We start from the raw sequence: 23,097 nt of genomic DNA, 5'->3' as shown, positions 1-23,097 counted from the left end.
GGATCTAGTCTTGATTTTTTTTAGATGCATATATTTGTTTCTTTGATTTTTGATGAAGACAATGTTGAATTTTTAATTTCCCTCATCAGCAGTAAAATCACACTACAAAGCAATTAAGAGTTCACACATCTCATCCCTGAAGAACTTCCAGAATAACATGAACTTTCCATGGCCAAAGGCAGTTCAATAATCAGGGCAAACAAGTTGGACTTACAAGGAGTGCTGCACAATTATTATTTCAAGCCCAAGCCATTTCAGATGGTTTTGCCTGTGAAGGCCCACTCTGCTTTGTAAGTCACACTGGATTATTAAAACAAAGATTACAAACTTAATTCCTTAACAAGTAGCCTGTATCCATTTCCGATTCTACACAATAACCAGCAGATCAAGTGACCGCATTTCCCCCACCTTACAATACAAACATCGAGTAATTTCACAACTGGTTCATTAATGTCCGGGATGGCGGGACTGACCTATCAAGAAAGACTGGATCAACTGGGCTTGTATTCACTGGAGTTCAGAAGAATGAGAGGGGACCTCATAGAAACATTTAAAATTCTGACGGGGTTAGACAGGTTAGATGCAGGAAGAATGTTCCCAATGTTGGGGAAGTCCAGAACCAGAGGTCACAGTCTAAGGATAAGGGGTAAGCCATTTAGGACCGAGATGCAGAGGAACTTCTTCACCCAGAGAGTGGTGAACCTGTGGAATTCTCTACCACAGAAAGTTGTTGAGGCCAATTCACTAAATATATTCAAAAAGGAGTTAGGGGGATCAAGGGGTATGGCGAGAAAGCAGGAATGGGGTACTGAAGTTGAATGTTCAGCCATGAACTCATTGAATGGCGGTGCAGGCTAGAAGGGCCGAATGGCCTACTCCTGCACCTATTTTCTATGTTTCTATGAAATCGGTCCTTACCTAGTCTGGCCTATATATGACTCCAATGCCACAGCAACATGGAAGACGCTTAACTGTTCACAGAAGTGGCCTAGCAAGCCACTTAATCGTATCATAAGAACATAAGAAATAGGAGCAGGAGTAGGCCATTTGGGCCCTCGAGCCTGCTCCGCCATTTAATAAGATCATGGCTGATCTGATCATGGACTCAGCTCCACTTCCCTGCCCGCTTCCCATAACCCTTTGTTCCCTTATCGCTCAAAAATCTATCTCCACCGTAAATATATTCAGTCTCCACAGCTCTCTGAAGCAGAGAATTCCACAGATTTACAAGAGAGAAGAAATTCCTCAGTTTTAAATGGGCGGCCCCTTATTAGGAGACTATGTCCCCTAGTTTTAGTTTCCCCTATGAATGGAAATATTCTATGCATCCACCTTGAGCCCTCTCATTATCTTATATGCTTTGATAAGATCACCTCTAATTCTTCTGAATTCCAATGATTATAGGCCCAACCTACTCAACCTATCTTCAGAAGTCAACCCCCTTATCTCCGGAATCAACTTAGCGAACCTTCTCTGAACCGCCTCCAATGCAAGTATATCCTTCCTTAAATACGCAGTCCAAAACTGTACGCAATACTCTAGGTGTGGCCTCATCAACGTCCTGTACAGTTGTAACAGGATTTCTCTGCTTTTATACTCTATCCCCCTTGCAATAAAGGCCAACATTCCATTTGCCTTCCTGATTACTTGCTGTACCTGCATACTAACTTTTTGTATTTCTTGCACAAAGACCCCCAGGTCCCTCTGTACTGCACTTTTCAATTTTTCTCCATTTAAATTATAATTTGCTTTTCTATTTTTTCTGCCAAAGTGGATAACCTCACATTTTCCCACATTATACTCCATCTGCCAAATTTTTGCACATTTAGCCTTTCTGTATCCTTTTGCAGATTTTGTGTCCTCCACATAATTTGCTTTCCCACCCTTCTTTGTATCGTCAGCAAACTTGGCTACATTACACTCAGTTTCTTCATCCAAGTCATTAATATAGATTGTAAATAGTTGAGGCTCCAACACCGATCCCTGTGGCACCCCACTAGTCACTGATTGCCAACTGGAAAATGACCCATTTATCCCAACTCTCTGTTTTCTGTTAGTTAGCCAATCCTCTATCCATGCTAATATATTACCCCTAACCCCGTGAACTTTTATCTTGTGCAGTAACCTTTTATGTGGCACCTTGTCAAATGCCTTCTGGAAATCCAAATACACCACATTCACTGGTTCCCCCTTAGTCACCCTGCTCGTTACATCCTCAAAGGACTCCAGCAAATTTGTCAAACATGATTTCCCTTTCATAAAACCATGCTGACTCTGCTTGATTGAATTACGCTTTTCCAAAATGTCCCGCTACTGCTTCCTTAATAATGGACTCCAGCAGTTTCCCAACGACAGATGTTAGACTAACTGGTCAAAAGTTTCCTGCTTTCTGTGTGCCTCCTTCTTTTAAATAGGGGCATTACATTTGCGGTTTTCCAATTTGCTGGGACCTCTCCAGGATCCAGAGAATTTTGGTAAATTACAACCAATGCATCCACTATCCCTGCCGCTACTACTTTTAAGATCCTAGGATGCAAGCCATCAGGCCCAGGGGACTTGTCCGCCTTTAGTCCCATTACTTTACCGAGTATTACTTCTTTAGTGATAGTGATTGAATTAAGTTCCTCCCTCCCTATAGGCCTTTGATTATCCACTATTGGGATGCTTTTTTGCATCTTCTATCGTGAAGACTGATACAAAATATTGTTTCAAAGTCTCTGCAATTTCCCTATTCCCCATTATTAATTCCCCAGTCTCATCCTCTAGGGGACCAACATTTACTTTTGCCACTCTTTTCCTTTTTATGTACCTGTAGAAACTCTTACCATCTGTTTTTATATTTCGTGCTAGTTTACTTTCATAATCTATCTTCCCTCTCTATTATTTTTTTTCTAATCACTAGTGTCAAACCACGAGCAAGAAAACCAAGAATTAAAACTGGACGAACCACTTGGCTGCAGCATAAGCATTGAATCTGGACATGACAGAGGCACACCCAGCCCAATGGCAAGTAATATTCGTGCTGCACAAGTGTCAGGCTATGACCATCTCCAGCAGGATAGTACCGAACCACCTCTCCACGACATTTAATGGCATTACCAGTGAGTCTTCTACCATCAACAGCCTCGGGTCACCGTTAACGAGAAACTTAATTGGATCAGCCACATAAATGGTGTGACTACTTGAGAAGGTCAGATGCTGGGGTAAGTGGCTCACCTCATGACCCTCCCAAAGCTTCTTCACCACCTACAAGGCACAAGTTAGCAGTGAGATACTCCCCACTTGCCTGGATAGGGGCAGCTTAACAACACTCACGAAGCTCGACACCATCTAGGACAAAGCAGTCTGCTTGATTGGCATCTTATCCACCAGCTTAAACATGCACTCCCACCACCACCGGCATACTGTAACTGCAGTGTGCACAATCTACAGGGATCCTGCTCTGAGCCACCTGTGCCCTATCTTACTTTTGTTTTTCGTAATTATATCACACTGCCACTTAAAATCTCCCTATCCTGGGCAGCATTACTCCATGGTCTAGACACAGGCTCCAGACATCATCTTTCTTCCCCTGCCCACGGTTCTTCTCCCTTTCCGATCTGCTCCCATCTCCATTTTCTATCCACAGAACAGTTTCTCCATTGCATTCTTTGCCAATTTTTCATGTAGTTACATTTGCACTTTAAATCCAAAAAATTCATAAACATAAGAGATGCTGGCATTTTATTCTCAACTAATTAAAAAAAAAAGCTTGCGATGGGAATAGAGCCATTAAGGGTGGACAGGATAATATCACAGGTAATGTGAGTGAGATGGCAGAAATATTAAATAATTATTTTGCTTCAGTATTTACCAAGGAGTTGGAACAAGTGGATGTGACATTGGATGATGAGATTAGTAATGAGATAAGTACATTTAAAATTAAAAAAAGAGGGGATATGTTAAATAAACTAATCAAACTCAGAGGATAAAACACCTGGTCTGGATGGATTGCATCCACACATTTTAAAAGAATCTAGGGAAGATAGCAGAGGCATTACGACACATTTCTAATAATTCTTTAGAAAAAGGTGTAGTGCCAGAGGACTGGCGGATAGCCTACGTAATACAGGTGCAGCACCTAAAATCCGAAACCCTCGGGACCGAGGCCGCTCCAGATTCCGGGCGTTCGATTTGCTTTCTGACGTCTTGAATCCGGAAACACCCGAGCCCAGGATCAGGTATTTCCGCATTTCGGAACGTCAGTAAAGGAGGGGGAAAGAGAAGATTCCCCGCCAAGGAGCTGTTTGAGCCACGCCCGGCCCCACCGAGGAGGATGTCGTCAGGCGTGCTGGATCGCCGAGGTCGTCGTCGTTGGGTGGGCCGGCGACGAGGCCCCGAGGTAAGGGCAGCGGTGGTGAAGCGACAGTGGTAAGGAGAGGTGTCGGGTAGCGGCGGGGTCCCGAGGTCGGCAAGGTCATCGGTCCGGATTCTGGAACACTTTACGGATTCCAGATGACCCTGCCACCGATCGGTCCCGAGTTCGGATTCCGGATTCGTGATGCTGCATCTGTACCTACATTTAAGAAGGGGGATAGAACATATCCAGGGAATTATAGACCAGTCAGCTTAACATCGGTGGTAGGAAAAATAATTAAATCCCGACTAAAGAAGAAAATAGAAGAACATCTAGAAACCAACAATATAACAATGAATAGTCATGGATTTCCAAAGGGAAAGTCTTGCTTGACCAACCTCATTGAATTCTTTGAAGAGGTAACAGAGAGAGTAGACAATGGTAATGCAGTAGATGTAATATTTCTAAATTTTCACAAGGCCTTCAATAAGGTATATAATAGACTGATGAACAAGGCCAGAGAATGCAGAGTCAGGGGATAAGTAGCAGAATGGATAGCTAGCTGGCTTCAAGACAGAAAGCAGTTAGTAGGGGTAAAAGGTAGCTATTCACAGTGGCAGAAGGTGGGTAGTGGTGTTCCACACCCATCTGTGCTGGGACCACTGTTGTTCACAATTTATATTAACGATTTAAACTTTGGAATCAAAACGCAATTTCTAAATTTGCAGATGACACTAAATGGCGGGGGGGGGGGGGGGGGGGAAAAAGAGAGAGTCAATACTGAGGAGGACTGCATCAAATTACAGGGGGACATTAATAAACTTGCAGAATGAGCATATCGTTGGCAAATTAAGTTCAACACAGATAAATGTGAGGTATTACATTTTGGTAGCAAGAATAGGGAAGTCACTTATTACTTGGATGGTGCAAATTTAGGTGGGGTAGAGGAACAAAGGGATCTCGGACTACAATTACACAAATTGCTAAAATTTGCAACGCAGGTTAACAAGGCCATAAAAGAATAGCAAACCAAGTACGAGGGTTTATTTCTAGACATATGGGGCCCAAGTTTCCACATGATTTGCGCCTGATTTTTAGGAGCAACTGATGGAGAACGGACTATCTTAGAAATCGCAATTCTCCACATTTTTTTTTCTGCAGTTCTAGTCAGTTAGAACAGTTCCACTTTGGAACAGAATTTTTTCTTCAAAAGGGGGCGTGTCCAGCCACTGACGCCTGATTTCAAAGTTTCCACAGTGAAAACATACTCCAAACTAACTTAGAATGGAGCAAGTGAAGATTTTTGTAGAACTGAAAAAACCTTGTCTACACATTAAAAAATCAGGCGCAGGTTACAAATTAGACGTCCAGAACGAGGTTGGGCGGGGGGGGGCGGAGGGAAGTCATTAAATTCTATAATAAATCCTTAGTTATACTTATACAAATAAATCCAACCTGAATAAAAATTTATAAGCAAAGAAAAGATTAAATAAACCATCTTCCTACCTGTGTGAAAGTGCTTCAGCCAGGGAGAATGCTGCGGGTGTGGGGGTGGGGGGAGCAGCCGTTCATTCCCGCCGGGGGGAGAGAGAGGAGGAAGCCGTTCGTTCCCGCGGGGGGGGGGGGGGGGGGGGAATGACTGCCTCAACTTTGAGACTTCCTGCAGCCTTCTCACTGCTGCAAGAAGCCTCAGTGCTGATGGCAATGTGCTTCTATTAAAAAATGTTCAAAAATTAAACAGCTACAAAGAACTACAAAAATGGCCGAGTGCCAATATTTCCTTCACACTGCGCGTGCGCGAACGCTCCAACGCGCACGCGCAGCGTTGCTGGCAGGAAAAAAACTCATTTAAATGGTACCCGCCCCCTCCCACTTACAAAATCGGCGCGAGTGTCGGCTCCGCCCAGCTGGGCGCCGCACCAAGCAGACATGGAGCTGCATGGCGCTCCAGAATCGCGCGTTTTTTTTCCGGCGCCGTTTTTGACGCGAAAAACGGGCGCCCAGCTCAGAGGATCGCCCGTTTTTTATTGTGTGGAAACTTGGGCCCATTGAATTGAAAAGTAGGGAAGTTATGCAAAACCTATATCGAACCTTGGTTAGACCACACTTCGAGCACCGCGTACAATTCTGGTCGCCATATTAGAAAAAGGATATAGCGGCACTGGAGAAGGTGCAGAGAAGATTTACAAGGATGATACCAGAAGTGCGAGAATATTTTTATCAGGAAAGGATGAACAGGCTGGGTCACTTCTGTTGAAAAAAGAAGGCTGAGGGGTGACCTAATGGAAGTCTTCAAAATTATGAAAGGTTTTGATAGAGTGGATACAGAGAATGTCCACTTGTGGGGAAGAGAGGCCAGCAATAGAAGATAGTCACCAAGAAATTCAATAGGGAATTCAGAAGAAACTTCTTTACCCAAAGAGAGGTGAGAATGTGGAACTCGCTACCACAGGGAGTGGTTGAAGCGAATAGTATAGAAATATTTTAAAGGGAGGCAAGACAAACATATGAGGGAGAAGGGAATAGAGAATTATGCTGGTAGGTTTAGATGAGGAAAGACAGGAGGAGGCTCGAGTGGAGCATAAATGCCGCCATGGACTGGTTGGACCGAATGGCCTGTTTCTGTGTCATATATCCTATGTAACTTCCAACATAACAAAGTTCAAGGATTTTGTATAAAGTTTAAAATTAGATTTGCAGACATTTATCTCAATATATTATTTGATTATGCTCAATGAAGCACTTTGGGACAGTTTTATACATTAAATGTGCTATATAAATGCAAGAGATTGATGCACCCATAGTCGTAAATGGCTACATTTGACCCATCTCTCCTGGCTCCTTGTTAGAATAATCCAAAACTAATCCCACATAGCTGCGTATCCTCCTCTAGTTAAAATATTCATCCAATTGTCCCTCAAAAGATGCAGTGGCTTCTGCTTCAGGTATATCCTGTGAGAGCACCCCATCCTCATTGGAAAGTAGCAAATGTAACCCCTCTCTTTAAGAAAGGAGGAAAAGAGAAAATGGGGAGCTACAGACCAGTTAGCCTGACATCAGTCGTAGGAAAAATGCTAGAATCTATTAAGGTGTGGCAACAGGGAACTTAGAAAATAATAGGATTGGGCAGAGCCAACATGGATTTATGAAAGGGAAATCTTGTTTGACAAATCTGTTAGAGTTTTTTGATGTTGTAACTAGTAGAATAGATAAGGGGGGGAAACCAGTGGATGTGGTGTATTTGGATCTTCAGAAGACATTCAATAAGTTGCCACACGAGGTTATTAAACAAAATTGGGGGTAATATACTAGCATGGATTGAGGATTGGTTAACGCACAGAAAATAGATTAGGAATAAATAGATAATTTTCGGGTTGGCAGACTAACTAGTAGGGTACCGCAAGGGTCAGTGCTTGGAGCCTCAGCTTTTCACAATGTATATCAATGATTTGGATGAGGGGAACAAATGTAATACATCCAAGTTTGCTGATGATACAAAGCTAGGTGGGAATGTAAGTTGTGAGCAGGATGCAGAGACTTTAAGGGGATATAAACAGGCTAAGAGAGTGAGCAAGAATATGGCAAATGGAATATAACGTAGAGAAATGTGAAGTTATCCACTTTGGTAGGAAAAATAGAAAAGCAGAGTATTTTTTAAACAGTGAGAGATTGGGAAATGTTGGTGTTGAGGGACCTGGGTGTCCTTGTACACGAATTACTGAAAGTTAACATGCAGATACAGAAAGCAATTAAGAAAGTAAATGGTATGTTGGCCTTTATTACAAGTAGATTTGCTTACGAGTAAAGATATAAACACAAACATAGAAATTTACAGCGTAGGAGGAGGCCATTTCGGCCCATCATGTCCGCGCCAGCCGACAAAGAGCCACACGGCCTTCGGTCAGCAGCCCTGAAGGTTACAGAAAAACCTATGAACAATGACGGACAGGTAAAGAGCATCCGGCCCAACCAGTCCGCCCCACACAACTGCGATACCCCATGTATCGCAATATTTTGCACTCCACCCCACCCGGAACCTTGCCGTCTCCTGGGAGAGGCAGAAAACCAGATAAAAATCCAGGCCAATTAGGGGAAAAAAATCTGGGAAAATTCCTCTCCAACCCATCCAGGTGATTGAAACTAGTCCAGGAGACCACTCTGGCCATATTAGATTCCCTGAAGTACTTACCATCGTATCTGCACCAGCCAATAAGAGGTTATCCAGTCTAATCCCACTTAAAATTCTGACGGGTTTGGACAGGTTGGATGCAGGAAGAATGTTCCCAATGTTGGGGAAGTCCAGAACCAGGGGTCACAGTCTAAGGATAAGGGGTAAGCCATTTAGGACCGAGATAAGGAGAAACTTCTTCACCCAGAGAGTGGTGAACCTGTGGAATTCTCTACCACAGGAAGTAGTTGAGGCCAATTCACTAAATATATTCAAAAGGGAGTTAGATGAAGTCCTTAGTACTCGGGGGATCAAGGGGTATGGCGTGAAAGCAGGAAGTGGGTACTGAAGTTTCATGTTCAGCCATGAACTCGTTGAATGGCGGTGCAGGCTAGAAGGGCTGAATGGCCTGCTCCTGCACCTATTTTCTATGTTTACCAGCTCCAGGTCTATAACCCTGCAGGTTACAGCACTTCAAGTGCCCATCCAAGCACCGTTTAAATGTGGTGAGGGTTTCTGCCTCTACCACCTTTCTAGGCAGAGTTCCAGACCCCCACAACCCTCTGCGTGAAGAAGCTTCCCCTCAAATCCCCTCTAAACCTTCCACCAACCACCTTAAACCTATGCTCTCTTGTAATTAACCCCTCCACCAAGGGAAATAGACCCTTGCTGTCCACTATATGGTCCCTCAAAATTTTATACACCTCAATGAGGTCTCCTCTCAGCCTCCTTTGTTCCAAGAAGAACAAACCCAGTCTATCTAATCTGTCCTCATAGCTTAGATTCTCCATTCCAGGCAACATCCTCGAAAATCTCCTCTGCACCCTCTCCAGTGCAATCACGTCTTTCTTATAATACGGCGACCAGAACTACATGCAGTATTCTCGCTGTGGCCTAACTCGTGTATTATACACATGTTAATGATGAGCTAAATGACTGTGCTGTTTAGCATGCACCTTACTATATGTGTTTTCAGTTGGTGTCCTTGGTTGCAAAAGGGTCATGTGCTAGGGCACAGGGTAACCTTCAAATTTTCTCTGTGGGTCAAATATTAGTGGCACAGTGGATTGCCTTAAAATGAAGGCATTGCTAAAGCTATTTGGAAAGCAAGTACTGACTTGCATATTTGGTGCTGAGGTCTGCTTATGATATAAACATTTTTAACAGTGGAAGTTTTTCTGATTCATGTAGGTAATGGCATTGTGTAGTGGAGAATGCAGGGCTACAAGAGTACAATCTATAACCACCTGGTAGAAATCATGACACTTTGTAAAATTGCACAGCCTTCTCATGCAGCTGGATTCTTCCCACTGCAATTTACTGTTGTAACGGTATAATTATCCCAGGTTGACAAGCAGTGGAAAGCTCATGAATGCTTTGTGCAAGTGATCTGCGTGGTTTTAGTTGGTTAATGTACAGTAGTGCCTCTGTGCATATTTGGGAGTCCATAAACTTTGGATCTGCCAACCTGTATCTAAGTTCTCAAAATGTAATTAAGTGGAGTGCATCCCTTTTTTGAGCGATATATGTGCAGTCAGGAGTTGAAAATCGCACCTCCCCCCGCCCCCCAGGTTCTGACTTGTGGTTTAAAACACATTTTTTTATATGCATTGTTTTTATTGTTCACCAACCCAAGCAATCCTTTGTGCATTTATTAATAGCCTTCCTTTAACAACATTTTTTTTTTAACATGTTGAAACAGCACTTCAGGTGTACAGACAGGTCTGGGACATCCTGCAAAACAGTCCAACTAAAGGATTGAGTTTTGTGTTAGTCTGCTGCATGCTCCACAACATTGTTCTGCAAAAGCACTTTGTGGTGGACCCCAAAGGAAAAAGCCATCCAACAGCAGTAAGACAATCAATCATCAAGGAGGAGCCCAAAGAGGCTGTGGATGACAACACATTCCCAGCTGTAAAAACTATTCAGCAAGCTCTCACAGAAGAGACCTTCTCCCACCTTGGACATCATAGAATCATTGAATGTTACAGCACAGAAACAGGCCATCCACATCATCAAATCTACACTAGTGATGTTATCCCTTTAATCACAATCTCCTGATTGCTCCCAATACCATGTAATATTTCTTAATCAAGCAACAATCTAATTCCCTTTTAAAAAAAATTATGTACTCTGCTTTGTGGTGGAGAATTCCAAATTCTAACTGCCTGCTATATAAAGATTTTTTTCTGCTTTATTTTAATGCTTTTTTTGTGATTATGTTAAACTTGTGCCTTCTCATTACCATATCACCAAACAGCAGAGCTGGTCTCCAGTCATCTTGGTTAATCCTTGCCACTGGACTAAGACCAAGCTCTGTCAAGCCCGTGTGGTGGCTGGTGTGCAAGGGCCATCCCACGTTAAAAAAATCCAAGCACAGGCATCTTGCACCCTTCAACATGTCGGTCGGGACCTGAAATATCAGGTCCCTCATTGAAACACCTGTGAACTCATTCCATATTGGTGTGGAAGCAAGTCATCCTGGAAACGAGGGACCGCCGAAGAGAAGTATTATACAATTTAAGCATAACCTCCCGGCTCTTGTATTCTATGCCTCAACCAATAAAAGCAAGCATTCCGTATGCCTTCTGAAACCACCTGGTTTGCTATTTTCAGGGATCTGTGGACAAGCACCCCTTTTATAGGGGGCACTTGGAGAAAAAAAAATATATGATTTTAGTGCCCAAAAAAAAAACTTAAAAAAAACAAAAACACAAAAAAAACCAACAAAACAAAACACAAAAAAAGGGCCTTGGAAATGTTTGGTGCGCCCCCCAGATCGGGGGACACACGATTTAATGATTTAATTTTCTCACAAAAGAGAGTTCTGTAGACAAGCACTCCAAGGTCCCTTTGTTCATCTACACTTCTCAGTATCCTACTATTTAATGTGTATGCCCTTTCCTTATTAACCCTCCCCAAATGCATTACTTCACACTTCTCCGAATTCAATTCCATTTGCCAATGTTCTGCCCACCTGACCAGTAGATTGATATCCTCCTGCAGCCCATGACTTTCCTCTTCATTATCAACCACAGAGTCAATTTTAGTGTCATCTGCAAACTTCTTAATCATACCCCGTATATTAAAATCTAGATCATTGATGTACATCACAAAAAGCAAGGGACCCAGTACTGAGCCCTGCGGAATCTCACTGGAAACATCCTTCCAGTCACAAAAACATCCATCAACCATTACCCTTTGCTTCCTACCTCTAAGACAATTTTGGATCCAACCAGTCACTTTGCCCTGGATCCCACAGGCTTTTATCTTTGTGACCAGTCTTCCATGTGGGACCTTATCAAATGCTTTGCTAAAGTCCAGATACACTACATCGTATGCACTACCCTCATCGACCCTCCTGGTTACCTCCTGAAAAATTCAATCAGGTTAGTCAAACACAATCTTCTCTTAACAAATCCGTACTGACTGTCCCTCATTAATCCTTGCCTTTCTAAATGTAGATTTATCCTGTCCCTCAGGATTGTTTCCAATAATTTTCCCACCACTGACGTTAGGCTGACAGGTCTGTAATTACTCGGCCTGTCCCTTTCTACTTTCTTAAACAAGGGCACCACATTAGCAGTCCTCCGGCACAATGCCTGAATCCAAAGAGGACTGGAAAATGATGGTCAAGGCCTCTGCTATTTCCTCTTTTGCTTCGCTCAACAGCCTGGGATGCATTTCATCCAGGCCTGGGGACTTATCCACTTTCAAAGTTGCTAAACCCCTTAATAACTCCTCTCTCACGATGTTTATTTCATCCAGAATTTCACATTCCTCCTCGATAGCAGTATCTGCATTGCCCCTTTCCTTTGTGAAAACAGATGCAAAGTATTCATTAAGAACCATACCTACATCTTCTGCCTCCACACACAGATTACCCTCATGGTCTCCAATAGGCCCGGCCCTTTCTTCAGTTATCCTCTTGCTCTTAATGTATTTATAGAACATCTTTGGATTTTCCTTGACAAACATTTTTCATGCTCTCCCTTAGCATTCCGAATATCCTTTTTAATTTCACCTTTGAACTTTCTATATTCCTCCAGAGATTCTACAGTATTTAGCCGTCCGTAAGTCCCTGGACATCCAGGGGATTCTAGAATTGTTATTCCCATCCTTTTTCTTTAATGGCACATGTTTAGCTTGAGCCCTCCGGATGATCTCCTTAAATGCCTCCCACTGTTCTGACACTGATTTACCTTCAAGTAGCTGTTTCCAGTCCACTGTGGCCAAATCACTTCTCAACTTAGCAAAGTTAGCTTTTCCCCAATTTGGGACTTTTATTCCTGGTCTATCCTTTTCCTCATCCATAACTACCTTGAATCTGACTGAATTATGGTCACTGACACCCAAGTGTCTCCCACTGATATCCCTTCCACCTACCCAGCTTTATTCCCCAAAACTAAATCCAGAACTGCCCCCTCCCACTTGTTACATACAGACTAAAAAAGTTCTCTTGAATGCATTTTAGGAATTCCGCACCCTCTCTACCCTTCACACTATATTTGTCCCAATCAATATTAGGATAGTTGAAATCCCCTACTATTACTGCCCTATGGTTTTTGGACTTCACAGAAATTTGCCTACATATTTGTTCTTCTATCTCCCTCCCACTGTTTGGAGGTCTATAATACATGCCCAGCAGTGTGATTGGCCCTTTTTTATTTTTCAGTTCGATCTATATGGCCTCATTTAATGATCCCTCTAACATGTCACCCCTCCTCACAGCTGTAATACTTTCTTTAATGAATACGGCGACCCCCGCACCGCCCCCCCGCCCCCGTCCAGAAATCCTGTAACCAGGAATATTGAGCTGCCAAACCTGCCCCTCTTTCAGCCATGTCTCTAATGGCTATAATGTCATACTCCCAAGTGTCTACCTGTGCTCTCAGCTCATCCGCCTTATTTCGCTATATTCCTTGCATTGAAGTATGTACCATTTAACACAGGAAGACCTCCTTGTATACGACTCACTAACCCTTGTTTCCTCTGTCTTACAGATTCACTTTCTACATTCTTGCTTTCCAATTTCAGCTTTACTTCTTTCCCTATTGAATTTGTTCTCTGGTTCCCATCCCCCTGCCAAGTTAGTTTAAATTTTCCCCAACAGCACTAGCAGTCTTGCTGCAGTTATATGGGGCCTTCCATATGGTGAGACCTGGAAACATAGAAATTAGGTGCAGGAGCAGGCCATTCGGCCCCTCGAGCCTGCACCGCCATTCAATAAGATCATGGCTGATCATTCAACCTCGTACCCCTTTCCTGCTTTCTCTCCATACCCCTTGATCCCTTTGGCCGTAGGGGCCATATCTAACTCCCTTTTGAATATATCGAACGAACTGGCCTCAACAACTTTCTGCGGTAGAGAATTCCACAGGTTAACCACTCTCTGAGTGAAGAAGTTTCTCCTCATCTCGGTCCTAAATGGCTTACCCCTTATTCTTAGACTGTGTCCCCTGGTTCTGGAACTCCCCAGCAACGGGAACATTCTTCCTGCCTCTAACCTGTCCAATCCCGTCAGAATTTTATGTTTCTATGAGATCCCCTCATTTTTCAAAACTCCAGTTGATACAAGCCCAGTTGATCCAGTCTCTCCTCATATGTCAGTCCTGCCACCCTGGGAATCAGTCTGGTGAACCTTCGCTGTACTCCCTCAATAGCAAGAATGTCCTTCCTCAGATTAGGAGACAAAACTGAACACAATATTCCAGGTGAGGCCTCTCCAAGGCCCTGTACAACTGCAGTAAGACCTCCCTGCTCTTATACTCAAATCCTCTAGCTATGAAGGCCAACATGCCATTTTCCTTCATCGCCTGCTGTACCTGTATGCCAACTTTCAATGACTGATGTAGCATGATACCCAGGTCTCGTTGCACCTCCCCTTTTCCTAATCTGTCACCATTCAGATAATATTCCGTCTTCCTGTTTTTGCCACCAAAGTGGATAACCTCACATTTATCCACATTATGCATTTGCCCACTCACCGAACCTGTCCAAGTCACCCTGCAGCCTCTTAGCATCCTCCTCACAGATCACACCGCCACCCAACTTAGTGTCATCTGCAAATTTGGAGATATTACTCTCAATTCCTTCATCTAAATCATTGATGTATATTGTAAATAGCTGGGGTCCCAGCACTGAACCCTGCGGCACCCCACTGGTCAATGCCTGCCATTCTGAAAAGGACCCGTTTATTACGACTCTCTGTTTCCTGTCTGCCAACCAGTTTTCTATCCACGTCAATACATTACCCCCAACACCATGTGCTTTAATTTTTCACACTAATCTCTTGTGTGGGATCTTGTCAAAAGCTTTTTGAAAGTCCAAATACACCACATCTACAGGTTCTCCCTTATCCACTCTACTAGTTACATTCTCAAAAAATTCTAGAAGATTTGTCAAGCATGATTTCCCTTTAATAAGTCCATGCTGACTTGGACCGATCCTGTCACTGCTTTCCAAATGCGCTATTTCATCCTTAATAATTGATTCCAACATTTTCCCCACCACCGATGTCAGGCTAACCGGTCTATAATTCCCTTTTTTCTCTCTCCCTCCTTTTTTAAAAAGTGGTGTTACAGTTTTGGTCTCGTTTCCCAAGGAAAGATATACTTGCCATAGAAGCAGTTTAACGAAGGTTCAGCAGACTGATTCCTGGGATGGGGGGATTGTCTTATGAGGAGAGATTGAGTAGACTAGGCCTATATTTGAGAGTTTAGAAGATTGAGGTGATCTCATTGAAACATACAAAATTCTTACAGGGCTTGACAGGGTAGATGCAGGGAGGATGTTCCCCCTGGCTGGGGAGTCGAGAACCAGCGGTCACAGTCTCCGAATAAGAGGTCGGCCATTTAAGACTGAGATGAGGAGAAATTTCTTCACTCAGAGGGTAGTGAATCTTTGGAATTCTCTACCCCAGAGAGCTGTGGAAGCTCAGTCACTGAGTATATTCAAGAGGTGAAATCCAGCACAAGACATATGCACCATGAGAAATTCGATACACTCAATAGATTTTTGGATACTAAGGGAATCAAGGGATATGGGGATGATGTAGGAAAGTGGAGTTGAGGTACAAGATCAGCCATGATCTTATTGAATGGCAGAGCAGGGTCCAAATAGCCTACTCCTGCTCCTAATTCTTAAGTTCTTATGTTCATCCTCCAACAATCCACTGTGTAAAGACATTTTTCCTGACCTCTCTCATCATTCTAAAGTGAGATTTTTGCATCAATGATATCTTGTCACTGACTCCCCAAGCTAAGGAAACAGTTATATCGGGTTAAGTCATCTTTAACAATGGTACTGGCTATATGCTGAGAATTCATAAGTGTCAGCTATGGCTCAGTGGGTAGCATGCTCACCTCTGAGTCAGAAGGTTGTGGGTTCAAGTCCCAATCCATGGACTTCAGCACAAAAATCTAGGCCAACACTCCAGTGCAGTGCTGAGGGAGCGCTGCACTGTCGAAGATGCAGTCTTTCGGATGAGACGTTAAACCAAGGCCCCGTCGGCTCTCTCAAGTGGATGTAAAAAATCCCATGGCACTATTTTGAAGAACAGGGAATTATCCCCAGTGTCCTGGCCAATATTTATCCCTCAATAAACATAACAAAAACAGATTATCTGGTAATTATCATATTGCCGTTTGTGGGAGCTTGCTTGTGTGCAAATTGGCTGCTGTGTTCTTACATTGCAAAAGTGACGACACTCCAAAAGTAGTTAATTGGCTGTAAAGCGCTACGCTATTTAATGCAAATCTTTCTTTCTTTTCATCCATGGTGCAAGAAAGGTTACTTTTTCTTTCCAATGGATCTCATTATCCAGTTACCCTTAAAGACCTTAATTTTCCAGCATTGTATTATCTGCATTACTAACTTAATAATGCAGCGTGTGAACATGGTGGCTGAGATTTAAATATTTACAATGTTCTTTATTCATACCTGCCATGCGTAGTGCAGCCTCCAGCACGGTGGGCTTTCCTCTCGGACCCCGACCAACACATTTGTAAACACCAAAGCTGCGAGGTTTCACATTGGTAAGCAGAAGAGAGCCATTAGCAAACACAACAGTCCTGAGAAGAGATAGTTTCAGGTTAAGTATAGGTTTGTATTGCCCTCTATTAGTAGTTTTGCAGTTCCCACGGCCCACCCTGAAGATGCAGCATGCAGAGGTGTAGGCTCCATAAGCAGCATCGGTCTTCTGGTGTCCTAAACATGCGCAATTCTTCATAGGTGAAGTCAGGCAGTGAGTGCTGGCAGACCATTTCACTATGGGGACATCACAGCTGACCCTTTTTCTCATCAAACATCCACATTAATTCACTTTGCAACGTGAGTCAGTAACAATCAAGAGCAGGAACTCTGACTAGTTTCTCGAGTGCAAGCATGGTGAGTAAATTGTCAAACCCCAGCTGCTGCCCAGGCTGAGATCAGGGATCATTCTAGGGTATTCGTGATCTGTAAGGCTCAATATTACGTGGAAACATTTGGTAACAAATCTACAGGGGGAATCAATCAGTCACTAATAATTGAATGGAGGACCTCCTCACTGTCATCTTCCTTTGTCTAGTTAGAGAGATGGCTGGTGTGCAACGGCCACCACATGTTAAAAAAAAATCCACGCACAGGCATCTTTCCACCCTTCAGGATGTAGTTTGGGACCCGGAATATTAGGTCCTTCATTGAAACACCGGTGAACTCATATCTTTTTGGTGTGGAAGCAAGTCATCCTTGATACGAGGGACCACCTATGATGAGGAGAGAGAACTACTGGCAAAACTTTGGAAACTAGTTTCTTGCCTGTCCCACTTCCTACATTTGGAAATGGGGTAGGGAAACAATACAGGCAAAGGAAAGAGGAAAAGTTGAGCAAACTAAGGTGGGAATTTAACAAAATTGGTACTCTTCCAAAAATATAAATCAGTTCAAGTTGGATCAAATAGAATTATCAAAATTCCCCCAAATTATCAGCTGGACCTGACTGAATAAAGTGAGTGTGAGGCTCAAGGAGGACCTCGACACAACTACCAGAGGATTGCAACTTAAGTGTCCAGCCATTCTAACTGATATGACTATTATGAAAGATTAAAGTCCAAAAACACATTTTGGGCTAGTCAGAATGGCTAGATTATAGGGTACGGTTTAGATTCCTACACGCATTACTTGAAAATGATTTCTCTCAACTCCATCACTGCAGCTCCTGCACACTAAGATCAGCTAATCTTTGTTCCTCATGCAGCTGGGTAAAGAGTGGGAATGAAATCATCAAACTGTCCATCATTGCCCTGGATTCTTAATTCTCCATCAAAAAAACCTAGGCAGAAACTCTCAGAACTACTTCTGATTAACTCTTGCCAACATCTCAAGGGTGCAATGTTTGCTGAGACACCATAATCTTTCACCTGTATTGAAGACCAAAAGCGTTATATACAATACTACATATACAAAATATCCTGTGATACAATGAGATTATTTGTTTAAAGAAAACTTTTCCCCCTCCACTGGCAAGAGCAGTAGTTGCTTCAGATAAAAACATGCCGATCTCTCAACAGTTGGTGCCAACAGATACTGATCCATCTCTGCAGATATAAGCAATCACAGAAAGGTTGGCATTTTCTGAAAAAAATAAAGATGCTCAGATTTGGCAGCATTTCCAAATTATTAACGAGTATCCTGGGGTAGGGCATTCAGTCCTAAAAATACAATCATCGTGTCTTCCACCACAGGAGGTGGTAATTCAGCTCATTTTGCCTGTGCCGACTCTTTCAAAGAGCTGTCCAATTAGTGCCACTCCTCTATTCTTTCCCCACAGCCCTGCAAATATTTCTTAAGTATATATTCAATTCCCTACTGAAACTGTTTCACCCTTGCAGGCAATGCATTTCAGATCATCACAATTTGCTGCATTAAAAAAAAATAATTTACCCTCTACCGCTTTTGCCATTCGATGTACAATCAGATTTCCAAAACACAAATGTCACAGTAACTCATGATCAACACTTACCCAGTGAAATTTTTCAATAGCCATTAAGCATCGACAGATGCACTATAAATTCACCTAAAAAAGGGAAGTGAATTCCACCTCATGCAGCAGGCTCACCAAGACTTCTACACAGAAAAACATGGAATATACAGCACAGAAACAGGCCATTTGGCCCAGCCAGTCCATGCCAGCGATTATGCACCACTTGAGACTCCTCCCATCCTTCCTCATCTAACTCGATCAGCATAACCCTCTATTCCCTTCTCACTCATGCCTATCTAGCCGCCCCTTTAATGCATTTATACTATTTGCCCTGTAGTAGCGAGCTCCATATTCTTGTCACTCTCCGGGTAAAGAAGTTTCATCTGAATTCCCTATTTGATTTCTTGATGACTTTCTTGTATTGATGGTCTCGAGTTATGCTCTTCCCCACAAGTGAAACATTCTCTCTGTATCCACTCCATCAAAACCTTTCATAATTTTCAAGACCTCAATTAGAAAATTCCTCAGCTGTCTTTTTTCAAGAGAAAAGAGATCCAGCCTGTTCATCCTTTCCTGATATGTCTTGCCTTGCATTTCTGGTATCATCCTCGTATATTTTATCTGCGCTCTCTCCAGTGCCTCTATATCCTTTTTATAATATTACAACCAGAACTAGTAAACAGCGAGGAAGACAGTAATAGACTTCAGGAAGATGTAGGCAGGCTGGTGGAATGAGCGGTCACATGGCAGATGAAATTCAATGCACAAAAGTGCGAGATGATACATTTTGGTAGGAAGAATGAGGAGGGACAATACACACTAAATAGTATAATTTTAAAGGAGTGCAAGAACAGAGAAACCTGAGGGTTCTTGTGCACAAATCTCTGAAGGTGGCAGGACAGATTAACAACTGAGTTAGTAAAGCATATAGACTCTTGAGCTTTATAAATAGAGGCATATTACAAAAGCAAGGAAGTTATGCTGGACCTATATAAAACATTAGTTTGGCCCCAGCTGGAGTAGTGTGTCCAATTCTGGGCACCACACTTTAGGAAGGGCACAAAGGCTTTGGAGAGGGTACAGAAGAGATTTACTAAGATAGTTCTAGGTGTAAGGGAATACAGTTACATGGATAGACTAGAAAAGCTAGGGTTGTTCTCCTGGGAACAGAGAAGGATAAAAGGAGATTTGATAAAGGTGTTTAATATCATGAAGCATTTCGACAGTATGTAAAGAGAAACTGTTTCCAATGGCTGAAGGATCGATAACCAGAAGGCACAGATTTAAGGTGATTGGCAAAAGAACCAGAGGCATGAGGAAAAACATTTTTATGCAACAAGTGGTTGGGATTTGAAATGCACTGCATGATAGAGTGGTGGATACAGATTCAATAGTGCCCTTTAAAAGGGAATTGGATAAATACTTGCAGAAAAAATTGCAAGGATGTGGAGATAGACCAGGGGGATTGGGACCAACTGGATGCTCTTTGAAAGTGCCAGCGCAATCTCGATGAGCTGAGTGGCTCCTTCTATGCTGTACTATTCTATGAACTGAATGCAATACTCAAAGTGTGGTCTAACCATGCTTTGATATAAATTTAGCAGAACTTCTCTACTTATCAATTCTATCCCTCTAGAAATAAATCCTAGTGATTGGTTTGCTTTTTTATGGCCTTATTAACCTGTCTATTTGTACTGTACTCCCTTTGCTCTTTTACCCCACTTAGATTCTTATTTTCCAAGTAATATGTGACCTTTTTTCTTTTACCAAAATGTATCATATCACAATTAGCAGTGTTGAAATTCATTTGCCAATTCGATGTCCATTCTACAAGCTTATTAATGTTTTCTTGTAATTTCTTGCAGTCCTCCACAGTATTGATTATCCCGCCCAATTTGGGGTCATATGCAAATTTAAAAATTGTGTTTTTGATTCCAAAGTCTAAATTGTTAATATAAATTTTGATCAACAATGGTCCCAGCACTGATCATTGTGGGACCCCACTTTCCATCTTCTGCCAGTGAATCATTACCCTCTACCCCTACTCTCTGCTTTCAGTCTCGCAGCCAGCTAGCTAATCGTCCTGCTACTGGTCTCCTGACTCCGCATGCTCTGACCTTATTCATTAGTCTATTATGTGGCACCTTATCGCAGGCCTTTTGGAAATCTAGACGAATTACATCTACTGCTTTACCCTTGTCTACTGTTACCTCTTCAAAGAATGCATTTTGTTTGAAAATGGTAAGCATACTTCTCCATCTGCTTTCATTCAAAACTCAGCTCAGTTGTTAACATATATCTAATTAACTCGAGATGAAATATCTACGCTACATGTGTTCATTTATCCCAGTATCCTCACATCCCACTCGCTACCTGAACTTCAACTGGAGTTTTATGCAATATTTTTGCAACACGAACTATTCTCCTTCACTTGAAGGGCAGCCTTCAATCCTCAAAAGGTTGAGTCTGTGTGAATCAAAGTTGAACTGAACTCGAGGGGCTGTATGGCTTACTCCTGCTCCTATTTCTTATGTTCCAAGGTCTGCACCAGAGGCACTCTTAGTGTCTCACATCTGACAGTCTCTCAGGCATTATGAAAGATTAACCACACTTCAGAGATCACTTGCAAGCAAACACATCACCAATATTCATATGCTTCACACTTAATGAAGAGGTATGTTCCTGAACAGGCGTAGACTGTCAACAACTTCTGAGTATAAACTCGAGTTTAAAACAACTGTGGAAATTATAATGTCGTCAGTCATTCGAGGGACAATGTAATGCGATTTAACCTTTAAATCGCACTGTTGCAGTGTAGAATCACCTTGAAACTAGTTACTTCAAAATATATGAAGCAAGAAAAATATGACTAAAGGCCAGTTTACCATGTGCCTGGGCTCCCGGTGCTTTGGAATCCAGTTGGTTTTCATTATGGGGCAGACCTCTCAGCACTGACAGCAATACAAAATTGTGAACACAGAGGTTTGCAACTTGAATTTTCTAGCTGCAGATTTTCCCTGATAGGGTAAAGTCAGCATAGACCAGCAATGCAAAGTTCACATTGCTGGTCAGCACAGGTTGGCTGAGTGTTCAGCCTACCCGCAGGCAGAATAATGACAGCCTGAAGGTGGATCTTGCTGTTAACATCTGCCAAAGCTGGTACAAGGTCTCTGGCACATCAAGAGGGGAAAAAAGTGGGCAAATGCATGGCTGATGCAGTATAATGTGGATAAATGTGAGGTTATCCACTTTGGGAGCAACAACGCGAAGACAGATTATCTGAATGACGGCAGATTAGGAAAAGGGGAGGTGCAACGAGACTTGGGTGCCATGGTTCATCAGTCATTGAAAGTTGGCATACAGATGCAGCAGGCGGTAAAGAAGGCAAATGGTATGTTGGCCTTCATAGCTAGGGGATTTGAGTATAGGAGCAGGGAGGTCTTACTGCAGTTGTACAGGGCCTTGGTGAGGTCTCACCTGGAACATTGTGTTCAATTTTGGTCTCCTAATCTAAGGATGTTCTTGCTATTGAGGGAGTGCAGCGAGGGTTCACCAGACTGATTCCCAGGGTGGCAGGACTGACCTCTGAGGAGAGACTGGATCAACTGGGCCTTTATACATAGGAGTTTAGAAGGATGAGAGGGGATCTCAGAAACATACAAGATTCTAACAGGACGGGACAGGTTAGATGCGGATAGATTGTTCCCGGTGTTGGGGAAGTCCAGAACCAGGGGACACAGTATTAGGATAAGGGGTAGGCCATTTAGGACTGAGATGAGGAGAAACTTGTTCACTCAGAGAGTTGTTAGCCTGTGGAATTCCCTGCCACAGAGAGTTGTTGATGCCAGTTTATTGGATATATTCAAGAGGGAGTTACATATGGCCCTTACAGCTAAAGGGATCAAGGGGTATGGAGAGAAAGCAGGAAACGGGTACTGAGGGAATGATCAGCCATGATCTTATCAAATGGTGGTGCAGACTCGAAGGACCAAATGGCCTACTCCTGCACCTATTTTCTATGTTTCTATGTAAAAAAACAAAGACATCAAAAGAATAATCCAAACAGTCAGAGGCACATAATACAAGTTAGGGTCACAAGCGAGTGCCAACACTAAATGTATTAAAATATTAAAACACCACAATTTCTTCAAGCAGCAACAACAAACGCCTATGCCAAGTGGAATTACTATGCAGGTGGGACAAGTGGTCGTTGATGATGGAATGATCAAAAAAGGGGACAAGTCCAACTGCAGCAATTACAAAGAAATCTCCCTGCTGTTAGCCACTGGGAAACTCATCGCAAGAATCCTCCTCAATCATCATCTCCCTGTGGCTGAAGAGCTCCTCCTAGAGTCACAATGCGGATTCTGTCCACTAAGGGGTACAACAGACATGATCTTCACCGAGCGACAACTACAAGAGAAACAGCACCAACCCTTGTACATGACCTTCTTTGACCTCACAAAAGCCTTCGACAGTCAACTGTGAGGGACTATGGAGCGTCCTCTTCCATTTCAGCTGCCCCCAAAAGTTTGTCACCATCCTACGCCTGTTCCATGATGATATGCAGGCCATGATCCTGACCAATGGATCCACCACGGATCCAATCCACGTCTGGATTGGGGTCAA

General features: G+C 42.8%; 1 protein-coding gene across 1 annotated transcript in view; it reads right to left on the bottom strand.

Moving 5' to 3' along the window:
• Nucleotides 1-23,097, bottom strand: part of LOC139267464 (inactive tyrosine-protein kinase 7-like) — a 408,288-nt gene that overhangs the window by 91,800 nt on the left and 293,391 nt on the right. Inside the window, exon 6 of the mRNA XM_070885824.1 lies at nt 16,446-16,576. Coding sequence (XP_070741925.1) covers nt 16,446-16,576 — 131 coding nt within the window. The remainder of the gene's footprint in view (nt 1-16,445; nt 16,577-23,097) is intronic.

Source organism: Pristiophorus japonicus, chromosome 7 (assembly GCF_044704955.1).
Source record: "Pristiophorus japonicus isolate sPriJap1 chromosome 7, sPriJap1.hap1, whole genome shotgun sequence".
Taxonomy (NCBI): domain Eukaryota; kingdom Metazoa; phylum Chordata; class Chondrichthyes; family Pristiophoridae; genus Pristiophorus; species Pristiophorus japonicus.
Note: the sequence above shows the minus strand (reverse complement) of the source record. Positions and strands in the feature narration are given on the sequence as shown.